Source organism: Vitis vinifera, chromosome 4 (assembly GCF_030704535.1).
Source record: "Vitis vinifera cultivar Pinot Noir 40024 chromosome 4, ASM3070453v1".
Lineage (NCBI taxonomy): Eukaryota > Viridiplantae > Streptophyta > Magnoliopsida > Vitales > Vitaceae > Vitis > Vitis vinifera.
The window spans coordinates 512,105-538,100 of NC_081808.1; the positions used below are offsets into that span (position 1 = coordinate 512,105).

Genomic DNA, 25,996 nt, shown 5'->3' on the forward strand with positions numbered 1-25,996 from the left:
TTTACATTTATATCCAAACTGAAAACAATAAAAAAGCTGTTTACAAGAACGCCGTCATAACCAAACCAACCTGCATTCTCATACATAAGAACATGGTCATTTGTATTATTAACGTTAGAGAGAGCAGCAAGGGTAAACAAAAACTAACTGAAATCTGGAAAACATAAAAGAGTGGTATGTTAATATACCACAGTATTTACATTAGAGGAAACAACTCTTACTGCACATTGCATGGATCAAAAAAGATTACATCTCATCAATCAATAATGCTCTCTCACTCTAATTTTCTTTTCCTTCTTTTCTTTTCTTTTCTTTTTTTTCTTTTTTGGGGGTTTTTTTTCCCTGTTCTCTTTCTGTGCTTCTGTGTCAGTCACTCTCCTACTTTGGAACAAAACATACAAAAGGGAAAACATATGAGAAGGAAGAAAAAGATGACGGGATCGTTAATGTAGGAGTAGGTATCTGGGTTGATAAATTGAGAAAAAACTTTTTATCATGATTGCCAGAACAGCTCGAAGTCGTTACTATACAGTGAGCGATCTTGAATCTCCAGATTTGCAATATGCCAGTTGATGAGCCGGGACTGGATGAATTTACAAACCACGAGCCCGGTTGGTATAATCCACCATTCACTATCATCCCTGAAACAAACACCAACCACCAACCCCAAACCCGAAAACCCATGTCAGTTTCATAGAATATAATCGTCTTAACTGGATGATTGAAAAGGGTAAATCTCCTCACATGTTAATATTCCATGGCTGAAAGTTCGGGAGCTTTTTACTGGGTGACTGGGTGTTATAGTGAACATATCCACAAATGAATGCAACCATCTGATAAATCGGATCACAAAGGAGTAAGTAACCTTAAATGAGCAATAGGGCTAATGATCCATTTGGTTGCCCAGATCATGGAAACTTAAAAATCGGCCCCAACCAGAAACAAACTAGAGATATTCTGAATTTTACGATATTTTTGTCTCATCTCAGCAAATGAGGCTTTGGAGAAAGTGGAATGTTTGAGACCACTTAATCCAATCTACTATGGATGGGTAATAGGGAACTTACAACATTAATCAAGGATGTAATGTTCCACAAAGCGTAGACACGAGCCAGGCCCGCTGAGCGTCTAGGTCCATGACTGAATAGGGCGTTGATTCCAGCAGGGAAGGGGAGTAGAATGCCAAGCGGGAGAACAAACAGAACAAGAAAAACGTCTGCCAATGAAATTGAATATAACTGGAGCAAAGTAAGTAATACTAAGCTAATATCTGCTAGAAGTAGCATTGAGATGACCAATCCAACGAGGTCCTGCAGTTAGATATATGATAGTCAGGTTGAGAGGGGAGAGATTTTCAAGTTTGCATCCAATGAATTCAACTCAAAGTAAGAGAGCCTTACATGCTGGCCAACAGGTTTGGTGTTGTGAATGATAAAAGACAAGGGATAAAATATATCTTTCTTCTCTTCAAGCATGTGTAAGCTGTTAGTATCTAAAATATACCCATAAGGCTTTTTTCGCTTCATTAAACTTTCAGTGCTTCTCCGGGCTCCACTTAAAAGCATCGCTGCTCCAAAATCCCTGTTCAAACTGCAAACTGTAAGTTATTTCCCAGGTCGAACTCAATTCAACTAGCATCAAAGGCTTATATATCCTCTATCTACACAGATAACTTGTTGGTCTGGTATTTTTATTTATCATCTTCCAGACATACACTAGACAACAGATTACTTTGCATATCAGAGTAAATTGGAGGATCCTTCCATCCAGCTCACTGGAATTGACAGCCTATAAATATAATCAGAAGGGAAGAAAAATGGCGCCTAACGGAACAAGGGTATCATAATGATTATTTATCTGATCAGTCTATTAACCATATGCATCTACTGGTTTAGTACAATAATAAACCATTACCGTGACTGATGCTCATTTTGTATTGCTCCGTCAACACCATCAACAGGTGTAGACTCAGTTTCATCTTCAACAGCATATACCAAAAGTCCATACTGGCAATAACCACAGGCCGTAGACTGAAACCAAGCCAGATCAACTTGTACACCATGGACCCTCAAAGCAGGACTAGCATGAGTTTCAAGCCATCTCAGGACAGGTCGAAATGTTACTCTGAGGCGTCCACGACGAACTAAGCGCAACTGTGCATTCAAACCAGCCACCAGTCGATACCAAGTAGTTGGTGGGATCGCCTGCAGGAATGAAGTAAAATAATTAACAGAATTCCATAAGAGAGACTCTATAAATGAAGAAATTTGTCTAAGGAAGAAAAAAAAAATCACTTTTGAGTTCTTCAGTATCAAATAACAAACCTGACTCATGAGGCTAGTAAGAATATTGTCGCTGTTAAGTGAAAAAGGAGCCATGTAACTTCCATCACCTCCAAAAGGTAAGGACATTGGAAATCTTTGCTGAAGACGAAAAGGCAGATCAGTTCTCTTTTCATCTCCACCAAGAAAGAAGTCCACATGTGCTAACATCAGATCAGAAGTTGCAGCTACCTGCAGCAATATAGGACAACACATCAACTACTGGAAAGTTCTGAAGGATTTTCATTCTGAACAAGTATTACATTCCACATTCACTAGCAGATGCTGAGAAAAGAAATGTTGGAGAATAGCAAGGGAAAGTTTTAACTGCAAAGCATGTATTAAGAAGAAAGAATCTCCATATGCATTTAGAGCACAAATATGATTTATGAGAAGGGAAGAAAACAGCATATTAGAGAAAGAGTCTTGAGAATGGCAAGGAAATCAGCCTACTATAGTTTTATAACTAAAATTGATTAACTACAAATCTACAAGAGTCATTAGGTTCCACATGAGAAACAATACTTTCAACCAGACACCTAAAGAAACTTACAAACAGAAAACAACTTTAATGTAAAAGTTGGGAGAAATCCCCACAATGAATTTGGCAGCAGCGCAACTGGTAAAGGGCATTGCAGGTTGAACCCTAAACTGAGGTTCAAGTTTCCTTTTTGAGCTTGAATGAACAAAAACTCTTGACATATACATATCATGGACATCTAAATGCGTACCTTGTGAACATACTTAAATCTTCTTAAATGACCAACATTAATTTGAAATAGATCTATATAAATTATGAACAGAAAAAGGATGACCTCTGCATAAAGAATCCACCACTTCACAGGTTCAATCAAACCATAAATTTTATTCATCATTGTTGGACAACAAATTTGATTTTTTTTTATTTAAGAAAAGAACATGACTACAAACCTTAAGCCCTTCATAGAGAGCACGTGAGCGGCAAGAGCGCAAGCAAGCATGGTCATACCCTGATCTCACAAATTCACGTAATTGCTGCAATTTTTTTCTCCGACGCCATTGCTGCCATGACCATGCAAGGGGATATGCAAGAATAGAAAGAATGCTATGCATTGATCCCTCCCACCACTGATAAGCAGCTATAGCATTAATCTCATCAACAAATCCATTGAATGCTCCCTCATATCTGCCAAGTAAACTAAATATCAGCAACAAAATTTAAAAAGAAAAAAAAAAGGATATTGCAAATTAAAACAAATGTTTAAAAAGGTAATAAAAACAACAAAATAAAATAAAATTCTTAACTTCTTGTTAAAAAAACAACAAACAGGACATCACTAAAGATGGGGCATCATTATTAGAGAAGTGACCCACAAAAAAAGGAGAAAAATTAACTTACACAATCTCTTTTATTTGCTCTGGAGGGGTGTGAGGGAGATGCCAAGGTTCACTAAATGTATTAGGACCCATGAAATACATTCTGTGCACATGACTCTGAGACTCCTCAGCTCTGTTTGTTTCCAAAACCTGAAAAGCAAATAGCACCATATCAAATTCAATATTATAAAAAGTAAAAGAAAGATATGGAACCAAGATATGAATGAAATGTTTCTTAATTATACAAAAATCATTTGTTGGAAACCTCATTCAAAGACTCCAAGAAAGGGAAGGAGTGATCTATTTGAGAGCCATGTTGAGTAGGGGCTGGGCCTGGTGATTCATCAACTCCAACGAATTTCATTCTTGCAACACTAAGCACAAGAGCTAACAGGATGAGGACACCCAAGAGAAGAAGACAAAATAACCAAGGCCCACCAAATGTATAAATCAACTCTTCAAGAGCTGTATAACAGTGTGGCATGTGATATCTGTCTGAAATGCATTTGTAAGGACAAGGAGTTTCGGCAATACCACCTGTTCAACATAACAAGATGCCGATCTAAAGATTAGCTGATGACAAATTACAGGTTTTACATGATAACTGATAACTAGTTTAGATTACAGTAAAGTAAAAAATTAATTACACAATTAGATTTAATAATTATAAAGCATAAGAAACTAAGAAGGAAAAAAAACGTCGTTTGGAAGACAAAAGAGATTGAAATCCACAAGGACTGCAATATTTCCAAGTAGCATTAAGCAAATACTTTGTGACTGATAACATATAAAACAAGTTGAATAACATTAATATAGAGATACCTCGGACAGAAATATAAATAGCACGACGCGGAAGCTCATGATATGGGCAATGACGACAAAGGGATCTATCAGATCCAGTAACATTCTTATAAGTGCCAGCTGGACATTCCTGTACAAATACAGAACATAGAAACATAATGTTCAACAACAAAAACATTCTTGGACCATGCAATTCTTTGAATTAATAATATTCAGAAAGCATGGACCAGAGACTAAAAACTGCAAAGTCTCAAGACATCTTAAAATGAAGGAAATGGTTTAAGACTAAAAACCAAATAAAAGTTCACAGAGCAATAAACTTGTGAACCTACCTCACAAAATATTCCATAAAGCCCTCTCGGGCAAGCTTTTCCAGTCACTGTTCCATTTTCCCCCATACCACTCTGGTCCCTAGCCAACCCTCCCCTACAATAACAGGCATCCAAAGGTTACCAGACAATCCAAGACCACAGGAATGAACAATTAGCATGCACAACATATTACCCATGCCCAACAGTAGTTTGATAACAAAAGATTCCACCTGCATTACTTTGGAGAAGTGTATAAATTTCCTTGCCATTAAATCTACTGTAAAGCCATTATTCTAATCACTATTTTCATCCTAAAGTTCTTCCATATACACACCAAAAATAAATATAAAAAGATAAAAGAATATATTTTGTATAATTAATTCATACAGACAGATACAACACTGTGTCATGGTGTCTAGATATCTGGAACGTCACAAGATGATGCTCATCTGCGTCCACAAACACCAGAAATTTGACATTTGCAAATGATGAGCATATGGATTTAGTAGGTAACTCCACCTGATAGGACACCTTGCCGACTTTCCCAAGTACAGGGAAGGGGCCTTCATATCTCCACACAAGGCCTTTGTGCTCTGGCCTTTACAAAAGCAAGAAGTATTTTTAGGTCTCTTCTGGAGAGCTTATTGAAGTACCATACAGAAACCTCTAGGTTGGTGATCCTGTGGTGGAGAATTTGTGGCATTTGGATGAGAAAGTTTAAGGATTCTAGAAGATAAAATTCAATAAGTAAAGGTATAAGAATTTGCTGAGAAGGTTTGAGTTTCATAAGAACTAAGTTAAAACAGCAAAATATGAAGAAATTACCACTAGCTAAATAGAAAACCTGAACCAGATATTCTAGAATTCTTTTTTCTTTGTTGACAGTTAGCCTGATACACATTGTTAATCCCTTTGATAACAGCTTAATCATTTTGGACAAGTAGTCTATCACGGTAGTAGGGAGCTGTCTCTTTTAGAGATCTTGGATCCAAACCACTTCCAAAGTATTTGTTGGTTCCACAAGTTGTCTGTCAACAGCCTGTTTGTTTAACCCTCCAAATGAGGGATCAAGGCACATTTGAGGGTTAATTACAGCTTGATAACCCAATTCCTAACAATTCTAGCTTTTGGGGAAGTGGTAGTCTATTGTTGCCTACAGGAGTTGGATTTTCCGTGTACCCATCCTTTTAAGGTATGATAGATGCCCCGCCCTTTCTTTTTCTCATCAATATCTGCTAACAACTACAGTACATTGTTGAGAAAATGAACAAGTTGAAGAAATGCAATATCATATAAATTACCTAAGGAAAAAGAAATAAAAAGAAAAGGATTGCTTTGCAAGGGAGTCTGGTAATGCACATGTAATGAACCAATGTTAAGCACAAAAGAACCAATGAAATCCACTTTAAAGAGAAACTCAAAATCCATAAGCAGATGCACTTTTCGGATCAAAACTACATAACAGTGTCCATTGACAGAAACGTTTTAATTGAAAACATGAATAACAGATAATAGGCAACCCTTCATATATTGTGCTAGTACATGACAAACTGACTAATGATTTTCTCAATCGAACAGTTATGATCAATAGTAAAGCCACAAGATTCATAAGGACTTTCAGAAATACAAGATGCATATAAATAAATAAATGAATAAAGCAGACTATATACAAACCTAGAGTGGATGCTTCCTTTTACACTAGCTATGGGTTGGTACACATCCCCTGTGGGAATGTCTGACCAATGGAAATGAATCCTCCCACCACCTCCTCCACCACCACCATGGAGACTGCCGTGCCCTCCTATGCTTGAAAGAACAGCAGCCTCGCCAAGAGCAAGGGAACGTAAAAACAAAAGAATAGTCCCACCAGAGCCACCCCCAGGATTCACATTGGAACCATTATTCATAGAATAATAATTATTTCTTGTACTTTCTCTGGAACTTTCTCCATCAGCCTTAACAGAACCTTCAATAGACAAACTTGACAGTGGATGCTCCAATGAACCCATTACTGATCAGTGCAACAATGCATGAACAAAAATAAATAAATAAATGGGAAAAAAAAAAAAACTATCAGCTGAAAATAAATGTGGATAGCAATATAGAAGAAATAAGTGCGGCACACGCTCACTTGGCCAGCTTCCTACAAACATAATGGCAATTAATATAAAATTAAATTTTAATGAAATTGTAAATTCACTGGACATGACTACATACAACCTTTTAAAAACCAGCTAAAATGGACCTCAGAAGTGTAATGACAAAAGCAAAGTTTCTCGTAATAGGTTCCTTGATACATCTTTTTTTTCCATCTATCTCTCCTTTGACCAAATTTAAAATTACAGTGTGATGGGAAAAGTTTTTTTTTTTTGATAAGTAGTGTGATGGGAAAAGTTCAAATTCCCTAACTAAAAACTAACCATTTGAACTCATGAAAGCAGAAAAATTGACAGTTGGAAGTTTGGAACAGGTGCATTCAGCATCTACCATAATATTTAAGTCATTAGCAAGACAACACAAATCAACCAATTTATTCCTATATGGATGACCGACATCATGTGGAGACAAGGCCTTTTAATGCCAATCACAATATTGTCTACTAATTGCCATCCTATTGGATGCATGCCACAATGATATTAAATTACATGTTCCTCAAAACCCTCATTGATTAATAGTATCCCATCCTCTTATGTGGTCCAACTTTGAGAACAAAAAGAAAACAGAGAGTTCAATTAACCCAACCATAAGCTTACCTATGACACCACCACCAGCAGTTGAACCATCTAAAGTGTCATTTCCACTACCACTACCACTACCAAGTTCGCAAGGCAGATCAGCATTTCCATATGAAATACCACCCTCAACACAGCTGCCTTTGTAACACCCATCCCCACCCTTACCACCATGCCCACCACCACTGCCAAGACCAGAACTTAAAAATTTTCCTCTACCCACACCACCGGTGCAGCCTGTAGAAACACCAAAATCATGTATGAGAACTCATCCTAGATGTGCCCTAAATTTTGAGGGAGGAGGGGAGAAATAGGAGAGAGAGAAACCATACCCATCCTAGATGTGCTTATTTTACCAGAAGATTGGACAGCTATAGTTCTTGCCCTGTGGAAATGGACAACGGACCCTTTTATAAGGCCTTGAACAGTAATATCTTCAACTCGACAGATCTGAATAAGAAAAATTAAGAAGACCATTAAAGAAACACTAGATGTGTAAATATCCAGTTCTATTACTCTGCAATCTCTATTCAATCAGCACCTGAAGGGTGAAGGACAGTGAAGAGTTCACATTGCAATCTTCAGGTGGATGAAGTAGTTCAGTGGGACAATCTTGAAGTTCACAATATAGCCTAGGTGTCCTACAATAAATCATAATAAAAACATTTAGTCAAGTCAAATGATGCAGTATAAAAGTAAAGTACAGCAGGAGGATTGACTAAACAAAAACTTACACAGCATCTGTTGTTGCATTTTCTAAGGGGCCACGCAATACAGATCCAGGTCCAACCTTGAAGGGGAAGAAAAGGAGAAAGATCAAAATATGTACTACCATCCTTTCTACAGTAAATCAAGAAGATCTGGAGTATGAGGATAATTTGCTTCAATTTTCCAATGACAAAATTGCTTTTTCATCCCATTGATAAATGATGAATAAAGCCACTATATAGAATGAAGCATCATCCAGTATTACGTGTTATTTTTTAATCAGAAACAAAACACATTCATTAAAATGTAGACAAGTACAATTGAAGGATCAGAAATTCTTCCCAGATTTACAAAGCCTGATAAAAAACAGAGGTGGAGAAACCTACTCAATAGACATCAAATTGGTATAATGGGAGACGATACGAAGAAAAACGACTCAAACATTCCTTGGACGTTCATGCAACTCCTACAGAAAGGTACCTTACCAGTATTACATGTCATTGCAAGATTTTACTGATAACCTAACGAGAGCAAGGTGGGGCATAATGTACTAAATGAAAAGGGAGTGTTAAGAGAGAGAGAGAGAGAAGAAAACCTTGATTCTCATTCATGTAGTCTCAACTTACAATTGAGAGATATATATATACAAGGCTAGGAGTCCTAACTACCATACATGTGACCTATATTAACAAGGAAAGATAATATACTATAAATACATTATATTCAACACTCCCCCTCAAGCTGGAGCATATACGTCATATGCACCAAGCTTGTTACAAATATATTTAATCCTAGGACCTCTGAGAGATTTAGTGAAGATGTCTGCTAGTTGATCATTTGAATTAACAAAACTTGTAGCAACACATCCTGATGCGATCTTCTCTCTAATGAAATGACAGTCAACTTCAATATGCTTGGTCCTTTCATGAAAGATTGGATTGGATGCAATATGTAATGCGGCCTGGTTATCACAGATGAGTTTCATCTGTTCATCCTTTCCAAATCTCAACTCCCGAAGAAGATGTCTCAACCATATGAGTTCAGATGTTGCCAAAGCCATAGCTCGATACTCGGCTTCAGCGCTAGATCTGGCCACTACATCTTGTTTCTTACTCTTCCAAGATATTAGATTACCTCCAATAAAAACACAGTACCCTGAAGTGGAACGTCTATCTGTGGGTGAGCCAGCCCAATCTGCATCTGTATAACCAACAACCTGAGTATGACCTCTGTTCTCGTACAATACACCTTGGCCTGGTGTACTTTTGATATATTGAAGAATGCGGATTACGGCATCCCAATGGTTATCACATGGTGACTGTAGGAATTGACTAACAACACTCACAGGAAAAGAAATGTCTGGACGAGTAATGGTGAGATAGTTCAATTTACCTACGAGCCGTCGATATCTCCCGGGGTCTCCTAAAGGCTCCCCCTGTCCTGGTACAAGTTTGACATTCGGATCCATAGGTGTGTCTACCGGTTTACAGTCTAACATACCGGTTTCTTCCAGGATGTCTAAAGCATACTTCCTTTGGGAAAGGACCACACCAGAACTGGATTGAGCTATCTCAATTCCCAAGAAATACTTGAGTTTCCCCAAGTCTTTGATCTGAAAGTGGGTAAAAAGATGTTGCTTTAGTTTCTGAATACCATCCTGATCACTGCCTGTAATGAGGATGTCGTCCACATAAACAACCAGATAAATACACTGCCCCAAGGAGTTATGATGATAGAAAACTGAATGGTCTGTTGTACTGCGAAGCATGCCAAACTCTTGAACAACAGAACTAAAACGGCTAAACCATGCTCGAGGAGATTGTTTCAAGCCATATAGAGAACGACGTAACCTGCACACTAAACCAGACTCCCCCTGAGCAACAAAACCAGGAGGTTGCTCCATATAAACTTCCTCGGCAAGATCCCCATGAAGGAAGACATTTTTAATATCCAATTGATAAAGAGGCCAAGAACACATAGCAGCCATGGAGAGAAGCAAGCGGACAGAAGCAATCTTGGCAACAGGGGAGAATGTGTCACCATAATCAGAACCATAAACCTGAGTATAGCCTTTAGCAACTAAGCGGGCCTTAAGGCGATCAACCTGACCATCAGGACCAACCTTAACTGCATAGACCCAACGACAACCAACTGTAGATTTACCAGAGGGTAAAACAACAAGATTCCAAGTGTCATTAGAGTGCAGAGCAGCCATTTCATCCACCATTGCCTGTCGCCAGCCTGGATGGGAAAGAGCTTCATGGGTGCTCTTTGGAAGAGAAACAGAGGATATAGCAGAAACAAAAGCAGAATAGGGTGAAGATAATCGATGATAACTCAAAAAATTGTAAATAGGATGAGGATTACGAGTAGAGCGAGTACCTTTTCGAACAGCAATGGGTAAGTCATTAGGAGAAGGCAGAGCCGGGGCAGGTGAAGCCGAAGGGATAAGAAGTGAGTCAGCAGGTGCCTCAGCAAAAGTGAGAGGAGCAACGACAGGAGGGCGACGATGATAAACCTGAAGTGGTCGAGGAGGCATAGCATCAGGTGGGGAGACAATGGGAATGGGCAAGACTTCAGAAACAGGAAGAGACTCAGAAGTGGTGGAAAAGAATGGTGAGTCCTCAAAGAAGGTGACATCAGCGGAGATAAAGTATCGATGAGTCTCAAGGGAATAACAACGATAACCCTTCTGAAGTCTGGAATATCCCAAGAAGAGGCACTTCATGGCTTTGGCGGAAAGCTTGTCCTATCCAGGAGTGAGAATATGAACAAAGCAAGTACAACCAAAGACACGAGGAGGAAGGAAATAAAGTGGTTGGTCAGGGAAGAGAAGGGAGTGAGGAATCTGATCGTGTAAGACAGAGGAGGGCATATGATTAATCAAATAACAAGCGGTAAGAACAGCGTCCCCCCAAAAACGAAAAGGAACATTACTATGGAGGAGGATAGTACGAGCTGTCTCAACAAGATGTCGATTCTTGCGTTCAGCTACCCCATTTTGTTGAGGAGTATGAGCACAAGAAGACTGATGAAGAATCCCATGATGAGACATAAACGAAGTAAATGGGGCTGAAAAATATTCCCTGGCATTGCCACTGCGTAACACACGAATAGAAATATTGAACTGGGTTTGGATTTCAGCATAAAATTTCTGGAAAATAGAGAATAACTCAGCTCGATTTTTCATTAAAAATAACCAAGTACATCGAGAATAGTCATCAATGAAAGTGACAAAATACTGAAATCCTAAAGTAGACGCAGTCCGACAAGAACCCCAAACATCAGTGTGGACAAGCTCAAAAGGAGACTTTGCCCGATTATTCAAACGCTTTGGGAACGAAACACGAGTATGTTTCCCAAGCTGACATGACTCACACGGAAGCGACGACAAAGTGGAAAAACGAGGGACCATCTTTTGGAACTTAGAGAGACTAGGATGACCGAGACGATTGTGAATGAGGAGAGGGGCATCAGTGGAAATGCAAACTGCAGCAGATGAATCCGAGGTGAGGTGATAGAGGCCTTGAGACTCACGTCCTATGCCAATCGTCTTCCCCGTACTCCGGTCCTGCAAGGTCACAAATTTATCAGAAAAGGTAATAGAGCAATTAAGAGTACGAATGAGTTTGCTGATGGAAATAAGATTAAAAGGACATTCAGGAGTATAAAGGACAGAAGTGAGAGGTAGAGAAGGCAGAGGAAGGGCCAAACCAATACCTTTAGCCACAGTTTGAGAACCATTAGCTAAGGTAACAGTAGGTAAAGCAGAGGTAGTAGTAATAGAGGAGAAAAGATCCTTATTACCAGATAGGTGATCAGAAGCTCCAGAATCTAGAATCCAGGGTCCAAGAGAAGATGTGTGGGTAAGGCAGGCAGAGGCATTACCAGGCTGGGCAACAGAGGCAATAGAAGCCTGAGATGCAGAGGAGCTCGGAGGCTGAGGCAGCGGAGAATCAGAGGACTGGGTCATATCCACTTATCTGGAGAATGAAGTATGTTTGGATCGAAGAGAGCCCTAATACGGCTTCAGATTGCGGCGTGGCACCACCGACAAAGGGAGACGGCCTCAGATCGCAGCGTGGTACCACCAGAAAGGTAGAAGAACACTGCCCAAGGCCCGTGCAGGGATTGGGGTGGAGAAAAAGTAGCCAGAGCTTCGCCGGAAAGACTGTTTGGAGGGCCGACGGAGACAAAAATCCCCAAAAGAGGTACGTGCAGGGCTCGGATGGGAAAACCAAGGAGGTAGGGAGGCTGGTCGGTGTCAGGCGAAGCTGGAGGAGGAGGCGCATCGCCGGAAAATGCCTCACGCGCCCTCACACGCCGGCGCGTGAGATGCAGCCGCCGACCGGAAAATGGCGCGTGGCCGGCGCGTGGATGCTCTTTTGGTGCCGGTGCCTTCACAAAAGTTGGAGATCTCCTCCAGGCGCTCCTTCTGGTATGGTCGGTGTCGGAAAAATAGGTCGCCGGAAAAGTTCGCCGGAAAATTTCGCCGGCGGTGAGTGGTTTCTAACGACGTTCCGACTGACCGGAAAGTATTGGGAGATGGGGAAGGTGACCGGAATGAAACACGGTCACCGAAAGGTTTCCCGGAGTTGATGACACGGGAAACAGGAAAGAATTAGGTTTTCTTCCCTGGCTCTGATACCATGTTAAGAGAAAGAGAGAGAAGAAAACCTTGATTCTCATTCATGTAGTCTCAACTTACAATTGAGAGATATATATATACAAGGCTAGGAGTCCTAACTACCATACATGTGACCTATATTAACAAGGAAAGATAATATACTATAAATACATTATATTCAACAGGGAGAAAAAGAAAAGAAAAGAAAAACCTTCTTAACTAGCAGTCAATCATAAGATAAAGAAACCGATTGAAGGAAGGACAAGTAGTATCCCTTCAACTCCCAATTTAGAAACTCTCTTCAGCTACCAACAAAAAGAGTAAAGAGGTGATTGGATATGGATAATTCTTTCCCTCCTAAAGCTACATGCACACCAGCCTATGAACATTTAGGGGGAATCTCGATCACTTTGGAGCCTTGGGACCCTCTGGAAAGAGAAGGACAAATACCAGTCCCAGGAATTTCCATGAGTCAGGCCATCCACAGAGACAATACGAGTAACAGCAACAGTGAAAACTTTGGCAGTCTGCTCTATCATTATTACCAAGAAAAATCTCAACTTGATTGACATGAGAAATCCATTGGATCAGTAACTCAGAAAATGAATCAAATGGGTGACAACTAACACACAATCAAGAAGAGAGGGCCATGTAAATATGGGGTAATGTGCAAGGGCCAAGTTAATAAGGAGTTAAGTAGGGGTCAAGTTGATACAGAGTTAAGGAACTCCATACCAAAATCAGATGAATAAGAAAAGAAAGATAGTTGATTGCAGATAGTGTGAATTAAAAGAAAAACCTTAGTGGCCACAGTAGTGAACCAATCCACATAAGATAACAGCATAAAGGAAATGCCAAAGCAAGATACAATGCAACTGGTCTGGTACCATTAGGATACCAGAGTTCAATGGTCAAAAGGGAAAGGTTTGCAAAATCTAAAAATTGTCCTCAATTAAAATTAAATGTTTGAGGAAATATGATCAGACCCAATACTGCCAATGGGATTTCATGTAGATTCAAGGAAAACCAATATTTTCAAGCAGATTCCGAGTGGTACAGGTTTGAAATTGATTTAAGACAGTAATATAACTTCAAATCCTTAAGTAGGTTAATAAATAGGATATATCCAAACACTCTGCACATATTAAGCAATAAGGCCTCCCACATATCACAAACACTTGCAATACAAATGATGAGGTCTCAGTAGAAGTCAAAACAAAGATCAGGAGAGATGAATGAGAAATATTTCATATATATCTACACAGGATTCCATATTTTGCCTTTAGTTAAACTAATAACTGATGAGGCACTCTCACACAGTAAGATAAAAATATGAATAAATCCAGAACAACTAATCACGCTTTTTTAAGACTGGATTATTGAATAACCCACAACCAAACAAGTTTTAGCAGCCAACATAGCATCAGTCATTAATAGCTATAGTCAAACATCCGCTTACATGGATACTGTAAAATAGTGACAGAACCAGACGTTGTGCTTCAATCCAGTCTCCTGGTCCTGATAAATTTAATAAACCTTGTCCATGAACTCCCAGATTGGCATTAGAGTGTATAACAGATGATTCCTGATAAAGAAAAATAGCAAAGCATGTTATAAATGAATGCCTTATGAGCAACTTACTCTTGAAAATGGCAAACAGATGATGTGTGGAATACCTTGAGAACAACCAAATTGCTAGCCTCGAGCAAAGATGTTGCAACATTGGCATCACCTCCACCATCTATAAGTAATTTGGAATTCCACATCAGGAACATTTTTACAGACATGCGTAGAGCCCCATATACCTGAAGTTAATCAAACCCAGTGATAACACAGCATTCAGTAACATATAATGAAGTTAAAACATATGAAGAATTAAAGACCAAACTGCATCACATAAGGTAAAAATACATTCCAGTGTATGTGGCACAAAGAAAGAAGTGAAACTAAGAACATAAAATAGTCCCATTAAATAATACTCCCTAAATATTATGTCATTTGGTTATGCATCTGAAAAAATAATGATATACATGAAAGATGTTATCAAAATGATGCACAGTAAAATTGTAAAGAAAAAGCAGGGAAGAAGATGGGTTTTCTCCTAATAATTTCCCTCTTATAGAAACTATTCTCCCTTATTTACTGAATACTTGGTGTAAATGACACCAATTTAAGGTATGTCATTTATTTGAATTAATTGCATTCCATGTAAGACTCCTACCAATAACAACAGCTGTTGGCTTCCCAACAAGTTAAATGTGAAGTGACTCCTCAATAGTGAACTATACCTAAAGTTTAAGAATCACTAGGATATGCTATATCAGCACAAAATGGTTTTTTTTTTTAATCAGAAAAAAAAAAAGTATATTAAGCATACAAAAAACTAGCCTGCTTGGATTAGTTTTAGATGCCTTTTAGAAATTAAAAGCAGTTTTTCAAGCCCACAATTGCTTCTATTTATGTATGGTGATTTTAGCAAAACTATTTCTGGATTTAAAAAGAGCTTAATGTGAAAGTCAGCATAAGACTGTAGCCATGTAGGCTTTTTTTTAGCTTATGCAGGAAGTTTTTTTATGTTTAATGAAACTTTCATAATACCAAAATTATACCTTTGAAGTCATAACTTCGGCTTCAGCCTCAGATTGGCTAAAACAATAATAAAAACCTATATCAAATGAGTCTTCACTCATCTAGCTTGCACAAATTATAGAAAATCAGTCCTAGTCCTAAACAGCCTTTTGTCTCCTGTCTGACACAGGTTGGCATGCAGTGATACTTGATTGGCTCAAAATCTATAGTTATAGAAAGAATATAAAGAAAACAAGCACAATTTCTCTTGTTTATAAATTTACCAAAGACTCTATGACTTGCAAAGTCATGAGACCAGGGTCAAGCTACAACCTGTGGATTGTCAAAAAATTCCTTTTCCTGGCAGAAAGCCCTTTTCAACTATTGGCTTTATGAAGGCAAGAGACTATCTGCTTTATAAACACCCTAAGATAATGTTATGAAAGAGAGCCTGCAGCAATTCTATTCTGGTTGGAAGGGCAGCAGAATTGATGATCCATTTGATTCTATATTTCACTGTTCCTACCCCAACAATTGGCCTGGCATTTGTACCATCCCTCACTCTTTACACCAAGACCCATACCTGAAGAACCAGAATGAAAACTCTCACCTGAAAAAAAGAAAGTGATCATAGAACAATTCCATTCCTGGAAAATCCAGGACTACACCATTCTGACAGTCAACCATTCCATTCCTGGAAAATCCAGGACACCACCATTCTGACAGTCAACAAACAAAATTTCCTCTACATGGATATCCTCACCAGACATCCTTATTGATCTCAAATGTTTTATACCAAAAAGAAAAAAAAAAAAGGAATTATATTGAAATAGAGACTGAAACTATCAAATCCTGAATGACTTTTTTATATGTGAACTACTAAAAGAGGCCACCACCATACAGAGTGTTCCAATCCCTTTATTATCCTGATATGATGATAAGGAAGCATCACCAAGAACATACAACAAGTGAATGATATGCATCCCTCAGCATGTAGCCTTGTATACATATTCCAGTAATTAACATGGCACTTAATAAACAAAAGATAATACATTGCTTGGCAAAATGGTAACTTCTTAGGCTCAAGTATGATAATAAATGTTCAAGTTTGGAAGTCACATCATGCAAAAATGTGAGGTTAGGTCTATTTAGATCCACGTCCCTCCAAACCACAGAAATGGGAGCTGCAACGTGTAAGGACCTTCCGAACATATATTTTTTTCCAAATGTTTGCATGTGCACATGAGCACATGCATGCATGTATGGGTGCAAGTGCAAGTGGACATGAGAGAGGGCGAGAGAGAGAGAGAGAGTGTGTATGAGCATCAATAAGAAGCAACAGATATGCAGAGGGACATAGAATTATCCAAAAGTAAAAACAGCATAAGATGTATTACCATATAGGAGACACGTTTGATCTTTTTTAACCAACCATGACACCAAATTACAATAGGAAACTTATGAAGTCCCCACTTACCTTAATTATGGAGTCACTCATTAAAAGTTCTTCTGCCAATAGTTCAAACTCTGATAAAGCATAATGTGCTAACCCAAAGCTCAACACTCCACCACAGTACAGACTGATTTGTCCTTGGACCTACATAAGGCAACCTCATGTACTCAACTCTATCTCCAGGAAAAAAAGGGGGAAAAACAATATCAAATTGGAATACAACTGCATGAATATACTGCCTTTGATGCAAATAAAGCAATATGGAAGTAAATTAACCAGTGTACTCAATATTTGTAAAGAACCAGAAAGCACCTTCCAAGCTCCATAAACGGTTGCATCAAAAACAGAAAATTCAAAAGGAAAAAGGTAATACGATGATGGTTGTCCCACATTCTAGCATCAATCACATAAAGAAGTGACTGAGAGTTATCCACTTGTTAGAAACTACAAAGTAGTAGCAACTATGGTTCAGCATTTTGTTTTTTGGAATGAATTAAAACAATGTCAAATTTTGAAATAAGTTCAGAAACACTTGAAAGCCTCTTTAAAACTTATTCATATGGAAAAATTAGCCTAAAAAATATTGATCATGTGAAAAACATACATCCACTGGACAGAATAAGAACTGCCAGGAGGGTGCAAGGAATTTCACTGACCTGCACACGACTCCAGAGTAAAGGAACAGTAGCCTTGGCATGATCTCGAACATAAACATTTGTCCAGAGCGGTTGATAAGGGAACTCCAAAAGAAGGGTGTCTGTATCTGTTGACCTGTTGTTGTTGCTAACAATAAGGCTTCGGGGAACAGCATCATAAAAAGTCCCAGCAGCACCTGAGTTTTCTGGGCAGCCAAAACTACTTCCTCCTGCAAATAAGGCATCATTAGCTCACATTAGCTCAATATTTACATTAAAAAGTGCAAGTGAATAAACTTATCAAAAAAAAAAAAGTGCAAGTGAATAAAAGCATATTTAAAGGTGATAAAGTTCTCTTGGAGACAACGAAAGATTTTCAGAATAGTCTCACCATGAACAAAGATCTTTGGGTCATCATGCCTACTGAAAACGTCGACAGAAATTCTTCCTCCACCACCACCACCAAAACCATTACCTCCACAAGCACTTATCCTGCCACTTCCTGTCCTGCGCTTCAGAGAACATTTAAATTAAAAATACATTAAATATGCATTTGCACAATTTGATTAATGCAGAAATCTAAGAGCACATAACTTGAAGAGGACACAATCAAAAGGTCAAACCAACATCCATAAGTATTTGGATTATACAAAGTTAAATAACAATGGATGTACCTCTTACACAAACAAAAGCTATTATAGGTACCACTCTTAATCTCCAAGGCTCCATCTAGCTTGCACTAAGTGTAAGAGGAAGAAGGATTTGGAAAAAGGAAGAAAATGAAGGAAAAATTTTTACCTCAAAAAAAATTATTATTATTATTATTTTTTTTGATAGGCAAACACACAAAAAGTACATATTAGAAAAGGGCACCTTGAGGCTGACCCAAAAGCATACAGGGAGTATACAAGAGGCGCCATAAGGCACAAAAAAGAAGAGGAAATACAAAACCAGCCCTCAACTAGCACCTAGCCAATCAAAAAAACTGAGCAAAGGAAGAGGACCATCGTTTACAACCGACTTAGTCCACAACCAAAGGTTACATACAAAAGAATTTTTCAACCTATGAATCGAAAGCTTCTCATTATCAAAAGCAATCCTGTTTCTTTCCTTCCAAACCGCCCAAAAAATAAACAAAGGGGTTGTCTTCCACACCTTTCTACGCTTCTTGCCCAAGTTAAAGCCACACCAACCACTAAGGGTATATCTAACCGAAAAAGGAAGGACCCAAATAACACCAAAAAGAGCAAACAATAACTCCCATAACACTCTTGCCCTGGAGCACTGAATAAGAATATGATCAATTGACTCTTCTTCCTCACAGCAAAGGAAGCATCTGTTAGCTAGAAACCGGCCCCTCTTTTTAAGTTGATCCAAAGTTAGCACCTTACCCCAAGATGCTTCCCAAGCAAAGAAACACACTTTGGTAGGCACACAAGGACTCCAAATAATGCTATTAGGGAACTTAACAACTCTTCTTGAAGCTAGAGTACTATAAAGAGATTTAACTAAGAAAATCTCATCCTTAGTCTCTTTCCATAGCATTCTATCTTCCAAAAGAGGATTAAGCCTCCTACCCCAGATTGTCAAAAGTAATCTCTCCACCTCCCAATCATTAAAGGGCCTAGAGAAGCTAGGACTCAAAAAAATTTTCTTTAATCTCCACTTTTCTCAAAATGGTCCAACTATTGGTGAAGCCAGCCTCTAGGTGATATGGGTCCACCACACTACGCTACAATACTTAATCATCAGCGAGGCTTGAACTCAGGATCTTTGATTCACTAGCAACGGGCACTACCATTGAGCTACACCCCAAGAGGCTTTTAATCTTTTCCAGTTATTACGCTTTCACATTAGAAAAAAATAAACAATTTGAAAATATATAAGTTTTAAAACAATCTGTACATTTAATTTTCTTCCATTTATTTCATAATGAATCAAACAAGAAATTTTGAGCTTCCTTCTTTTTTCTTTCTTTTTCCTTATAGTACTTTCCAAGATCCAAAAAACAGTGCAATAGTGGCGTATAATCAAATATACTAAGACCTCCTTAAATACTGCCCTGAACCCGAACATAAGCTAGAAAGCATAAAAACAGAATTCACTTCACTGATCCCTAAAATTCGGGTTAAGATAGATACTCACTTCCACATAGGTTAAATAAATGGGAAATAAACAATGGTGATGTTTGAACAGCAAAAATTCTATGTTGGGGGCACTCACTTCCAAGGATTGAATAAATGGAAAATAAACAACAGCTAGGTCTGAACTCGTGGGTGGGTTACATAAATGGGAAACAAACAAACATTTAGGTTTGAACTTGTGACCTCCAAAAAAAAGGAGGGTCTAATACCATGTGAAACCACCAACTAATCCAAAAGCTTAAGGTTTTTATAATGGGTCACTAATGTGTATCAAGCCAAGTTAGGATAAAGCCTTAATGAGATGATTTCTATTGTTAAAACCCAGGTAAAGCTACCAAGCTGAATGAGAAGCAACAAATCACATAGCAGGGGCAAAAAAAATCAATGTTCCTATATCTATGTATACTGTTCAAACCTATTTTTAGAGCTTTTTCTTCTTTTTCATAAAGTTTCAACTAGCTAAAAACATAGTAATTCCATGCCCGATAGCAATTTGCAATGGGCATCAATATGGAACCATGGAAATAGACTTCTAACAAGAGTATCATTGCACCACTACGTCTAAACTGATGACAAGTTGAACTTACCTAGTTCCCTATTCAATAACCATTAATGCTCTATCTTCTTTATTTGGACTTTGATTCATTCCATACTTCATGTATATTAATCTTCTATCTTCATTCCTTTTAGCGTTGTCAGGGTACATGAAAAGTGAAAAAAAAAAAAAAAAAGAGGAATCCTTGCACAAAATCCTTACACTTCCTCTAAGTTTTTGTCTTTATGACCGATCACAAGTTATTTGATGTTTCAATTACCATTCATTTCCTAACTCTGGCAGCAGATCAAAATATAGGAAAAGAAAAAGGTAAACATCAAGAAATCACCATACATTTATTTTCCCATCACTCCTCTCCAAAAAGAATGCCTTTTACCACTGAAACTAGTTACTCCCTTTTTTATACATGCTTCTGGAAGTCCCTTTAACACTCCAAAAGTTGTGAGCTGGTCATTGTTAAAAACTCATCTTTTTTTGTGCTTGTTTGGTTTCTGGAAATGACTTGTAAAAAACTGTTTTTACAAACAAAAGTCTTTTGATGATGTCAAGAGTGCAATATAAGTCCAAAACTGAAGAAATCAAAAGCACAACCAATTTTAGTCTTTTTCATCTTCTTTTAACAAGTTTGCTTTTAACGTTGATATGATTATTTCTGTTCTTAACTTATTTTTTTTATGCATAGATATAAGAAACTTGTTCTTTTTTGCCCCAAATTCTTGCATCATTTAGTTAGTAGGATGCAATATAGGGAAAATAGTTATGTCAATTGGTTGATGCTGTTAAGGAAATTTTGATTACTTTCAGTGACTTCAAAGGAAGATCTTTTCCTGACATTTTCCAGAAATAAACTTCTTTCCAAAATTGTTCTCTTACAAAAAAAAATGTGCAATTTGCTTTCCATAAACATGGATGTATGTTCAATTTTTTCTACTATTTGAAATTATTAAACGCTTCTACCATTAATTATTTTTGAAACATAGAACTGCAAAAATAATGAACAGCTCCAACTAGGAGTTTTTTCGATGCTAGTTTCCTCTTACCCATCTCCATCTTGGAATTTAAACTTTTGTGGCAACCTCTTTAAGCATGAAATTGAGGAACTAGCTCTTCTTATGTTTGCTTTAGTCCATGTGTATTTGTCACTCACTTTTCCTAATGCTAGAGTTTGGTTGTTGATATCCTCAAGGTTATTCTCAGTTAGTTGCTTCTTTAATGTTATATCTGCTTCTACCAACTTAATTTATTTTATTCCTGCAAACTTCATTTGAAAATCCAAAGCTCGATCAAAAGTGAACATCTTTGCATGGCTGGTGACAAATAAGAAGGTCAATGCTAACGATTTGCTCTAATGAAGAAGACTACACAATGTTCTTAATCTAGGTATACAAAGGACACTAATAGATGAAAAAACAAGACCCACAAAGCCCAAAACACCAAGAAGTTCCCAACCAACCTATGAAATCAAACAAGCTTAAGTGGCCAACATCTATGAACTCGTGACACCCAAGGAACATGATGTAGAACTATAAGCTATAAAAGTTTTCTTTGTTATATAATGAGATGAAAGATCAAAAAGGACAAGAAAATGAAAAAAGAAAAAGGAAAAATAGATCCTTGGCAATGATACCATGGTTCCTAGGCAATAAGCAATCCCATAGAGATGGTAAAGTGTGGGAGGGGGGGGGGGGGAGGGGGGGTGGTGGGGGAGAGGAATGATGATCCTTGACAATCACATGAACATTTGACACATGAAGGTTCCTAAGCAATTACACTTAAGGAAGGAAATCACACCTTTAAGAAGCTTTGTAGCAACTAAATTCACAAAAAATTCTATTAATAAAATTGAAAACTTACATAAGTTTGTATAGACTTATAAAACTAGAACAAATAGAAATTTGACTAAAAATAACAATTAGAATCAATTCTAATAAAATAAAACTAAAAAATACAGACTCTGCCTAAATCTATGAAATGCTATAATTAGTGAATTACCCTTATGCTTGTTAACACACTCACTAGCCACATGGATAGTTCAATAATATGTTCCAAGCCAAAGCAAACAGCAAAAGGAAGGTGCTATCTGGTAGTGATTTCATAAAAACTACAAGCAGCACAGCACTAAGGTCCAATAGAACCAGTCGCTTTGGGAATTAAGAAGTGCTGGTAGAATTAGTCCACCCATAGATTCTCTTTAGAGACTCCAAAACAAACCAACTTGTTCCAAACTTTGGGTTTAGAAGTAATGTCTACTAAAACATGAATCCATCAATTCTGCAGCAAGCTGGAACATCTTGAAAATTTGAGCATGCCTAAAACTGAGTTTGTTAAATCCCCCCATTCTGTCACTAATTATACTTCCTAATTTCCTCTCATGGTAAAGTATATTACATAAAAACAACCTCATTGCACCAAGGGCAACCTAGGATAAGGAAATGATTTGTAAGATAAGTCCCACAACTCATTTCTACATCAAGGATTAGGGCCATAAATAGAACTAAATCCTTACAAGAACATTGATAACAACCCTAAGCTTGACAAAAATGATAAAAGGCTACCATCCAATTTCTAAGAATAACATCTGGTAAAATTGTTCATTTTGTATCCGGACCGAATAACATCTGGTAAAATATTTCTTATTCTAGCCCTCCCATCGATCTGACTCGATTTGATATCTTAAACCATAGTAATGTCACAACTGTTTAGGTGATAAGTCATCTAACATCTTCCTTTTCTTAGGACAAACCAAACCTGTAAAATTCCAAGTTTACAGTATAAGGACAAGAGAATATTCCAAACTAATCAGTGAGGCAATAAGACAAACACACCACATAAGATACTATTTCCTCTTAATGAAAGCACCATCATCACTGACAACATTTGTAAGTCCATTTTTCCCATGGAAATCCACATTTAGTAAAATGAAGAAAGAACCCATAAATATAGCATTTTTTATGCCATCAATGAACATCACAACATCCAAATGTTGAGTCAACGGAAGTATATAGGAAACTTTTGGGGTTCAAACATTGAAGCATCTGGAAATTGCAGGAAGAGGCAGAATCTATCCAAGAGGTTTATTTTGAAAATTTTTAGTGATTATGGGCTTCAAGTTATCTACCAATTTATCCAAGATTTTTTTTTATTTTAACTTTGTTCAGTCTAGATATGGAATGCTTTTCTGGAAAAGTTTCATCAGAAACATGGTCTTCCACGTACACATGCACAACGGACAGAACTATTACAGTATGGAAAAAAACAATGATCTCACATACTTTATTCAATAATCAATATAAAAATTAAAAAAAAAAACTCACAAGAAATAAATAGTCTATTAACTTGCACTTCCAAAAAAACCCAGGTGATCATCACAGCAAAAGGTAATTGGTTACCACAATAACATTTCAAAGCAATACTAAATCATCAACTATCTAGAGCTAAAATTAACCAAAAGGCAAAGAGATTACATCTTATAAGCCTTGATGTAGATGCTGCCACCAGACCCACCTCCACCTTTGCTCCCCCCATGACCCCCATCAGCCAAAATACTCCCATCAACCACAAGAAACCCTGCAATCTCCATCTTTACCCGCCCACCACCGTGGCCACCATAATCTTCCTCCTTAGTTGTCGTACCCCCCTTGCTCCCAAAACTCACCGGCTTCTGTAAACTAGACCACGAGTACGCGTCCCCGCCCCAAACATCCTCCGGAAGCTTCTTCTTGTCAACCAAACAACACGCCCCCCTTCCCCCATGTCCCCCGCCCGCCCCATCGACCCCTTGAGGTGTCCCACTAGTCTGCGGCGGGGCGGTCCCCGCTAACGCCGTGGTATTCACCACAGACCCATTGTGAAGACTTGAATTATATGCCGAGAGCTCGAATGCCCCGGTCACAATCGACGCATTCTCGCCCAAACTAAAATTCCCACTAATGTTAACAGTAATTGAACACCCAGAAGCCAAACAATCCAATCTCACGCCAGAACCTATATAGAAATTGCCTTTCCCTTCTATATACACATCATCTGTGAGTTGCAAATTGGAAACTAATTGACAAGTGGTGTCCAGAGACCCAATACCGTGGAGATCCTCGGAGCAAGAAACGGAGGGCGGGAGAGGCGGTGGCGGCGGTGGTGCCGGCGGGGAGTAGTCCTGGTAGAAGATGTCGTCGACGGCGAAAGAATCTTCTCCGGCGAGAATGGAGCTAGGGTTTACGATGAGGATTGAGAGGGTGTACAGAATGGTGATAAGGAGATGATTCAGCGATGGAGAGAGAGTCATTACAGAGACAAGTTGATAAGAAAATGATGCATTTGAAGGTAAGGAAAAAAAGAGGTGGGATATGGATGTTTGGATTGGGGGAAAATTTGGGAAAAGTCAAAACCCTCAAACTGGAAAAATCAAAATGCGTGCTTTGTGAAGCAGAATATTAATTTTCCAGCCAAAGTTATGATTTTTAAGACAGATTGTGAAGAGAAAATGAGAGAAAGTCTGGGGAAGAAGCTGAACTGCTTTTAATTTTTTTTTTCCCCCTTTTTCATTTTTTTTATTTCCTCACTACCGCTTTCTGCACTTCTAACCACTAAAACCTCGACACGTTGTCTTTTCACTGAACCCGACTACACCCGATCACAACTCACCGGTTGGGGAGACGATAGTTCCACGCTCGCCTCGAGAGCGTGCAAACACTATGACCAGCTTTGCAATATTTTCAATTATTCTCCATTTTCTCAATTATTAATTAAAAACTTTAAAAACAAAATAACTGGAAAAAAAATTACTTTTTAATACAAAATCTGAAATTTTAGTTTCCATAAAAACAGTTACCAAATCGTTTTTATGAACAGGCCTAGATCAAACACTCTAAGGTGGTGTTTATTTTTTTACTTAATTCTAAATAGTATTTTAATACTTAATAGTGTTAAATATTAGATGATTTGTTTTTATAATATTTTATTTTTATTAAATATTAAAAAATAAAAAACTTAATATGTTATTTTTTGATTTAGAAAAAGTTATATATTTTCGTTTTTTCTATTTAATAAAAGGTTTTATAGTGAGTAATGAAAAAGTAAAAAATAAACAACCTAAATTCTGAAAATAAATTGCTTTAACTAAAAAAATGAAAAAAAACAAACACGAACTAAATACCAATTCGCTTCAATTTTTTAATCCAGTGGATGCACGCTCCCATGTAGCGCGTGGAATGGGTTTCACGGGAAATGATCAGATTACATGCATGTAACATAGCCGCATCACAGTAAATTATTATTGGGAGAGGGCTATATGATTTTCCACGTAGAACTGAGGTGGCATTGGTTGACGACTGTAGCGTGGGTGAGGAAGTCGGTTTCTTAAAAGTGAAGATTGGTATTTAATTAATAATAAAAATGGAGGACGCGTGTGGGAAAATAACTAAACCAGATCAGTGCATGCTTTGTCACCAAACCGATGATAAGGCCCTGCTTGGCTATGAAAGAAGTTTTTGGCTGTGTTTTTTTTTTTTTTTTCCAATTTTTAATTATTTTTATTTTAGAAAATTCCAAAAAATATATTAATAAATAATAAAACATTTTGGGTTTTTTTATAATTACTTGTGTCTTCTAATTGCACATGTCTGTTTGGATTCTGAGAAGTCATAAACCTTCTTTGATTGATCTTTCAGACACGCATTTGGATAGTTTTATATAAACACATGCATATGAACATCAAGAAAATATTATCTTTAATGGAAATTATCCTCTAGCTTATATAAAAAATTATTTAATATTCAATAATATTTCTAT

At 37.7% G+C, this 25,996-nt stretch overlaps 1 protein-coding gene across 2 annotated transcripts; it reads right to left on the minus strand.

Moving 5' to 3' along the window:
* Nucleotides 1-57: 57 nt before the first annotated feature.
* On the minus strand, nt 58-24,735 carry LOC100243932 (uncharacterized). Of its 2 annotated transcripts, none has more exons than XM_010650005.3 (22): nt 23,677-24,735; nt 17,904-18,019; nt 17,534-17,742; nt 16,902-17,021; nt 14,533-14,661; nt 14,316-14,441; nt 8,256-8,311; nt 8,063-8,162; nt 7,854-7,971; nt 7,543-7,758; nt 6,464-6,800; nt 4,811-4,904; nt 4,500-4,608; nt 3,943-4,214; nt 3,700-3,827; nt 3,252-3,486; nt 2,325-2,513; nt 1,915-2,204; nt 1,401-1,590; nt 1,068-1,310; nt 745-833; nt 58-641 (listed from the first exon to the last, which is right to left on the minus strand). In XM_010650005.3, exons 1-22 carry the CDS (start codon nt 24,489-24,491, stop codon nt 494-496), a joined length of 4,329 nt encoding a protein of 1,442 aa, XP_010648307.1. In that variant the 5' UTR covers nt 24,492-24,735; the 3' UTR covers nt 58-493. The 2 variants fall into 2 exon arrangements, with proteins under 2 accessions (XP_010648307.1, XP_010648308.1); XM_010650006.3 differs by having other exon boundaries at nt 1,401-1,581; nt 23,677-24,734.
* Nucleotides 24,736-25,996: the final 1,261 nt, after the last annotated feature.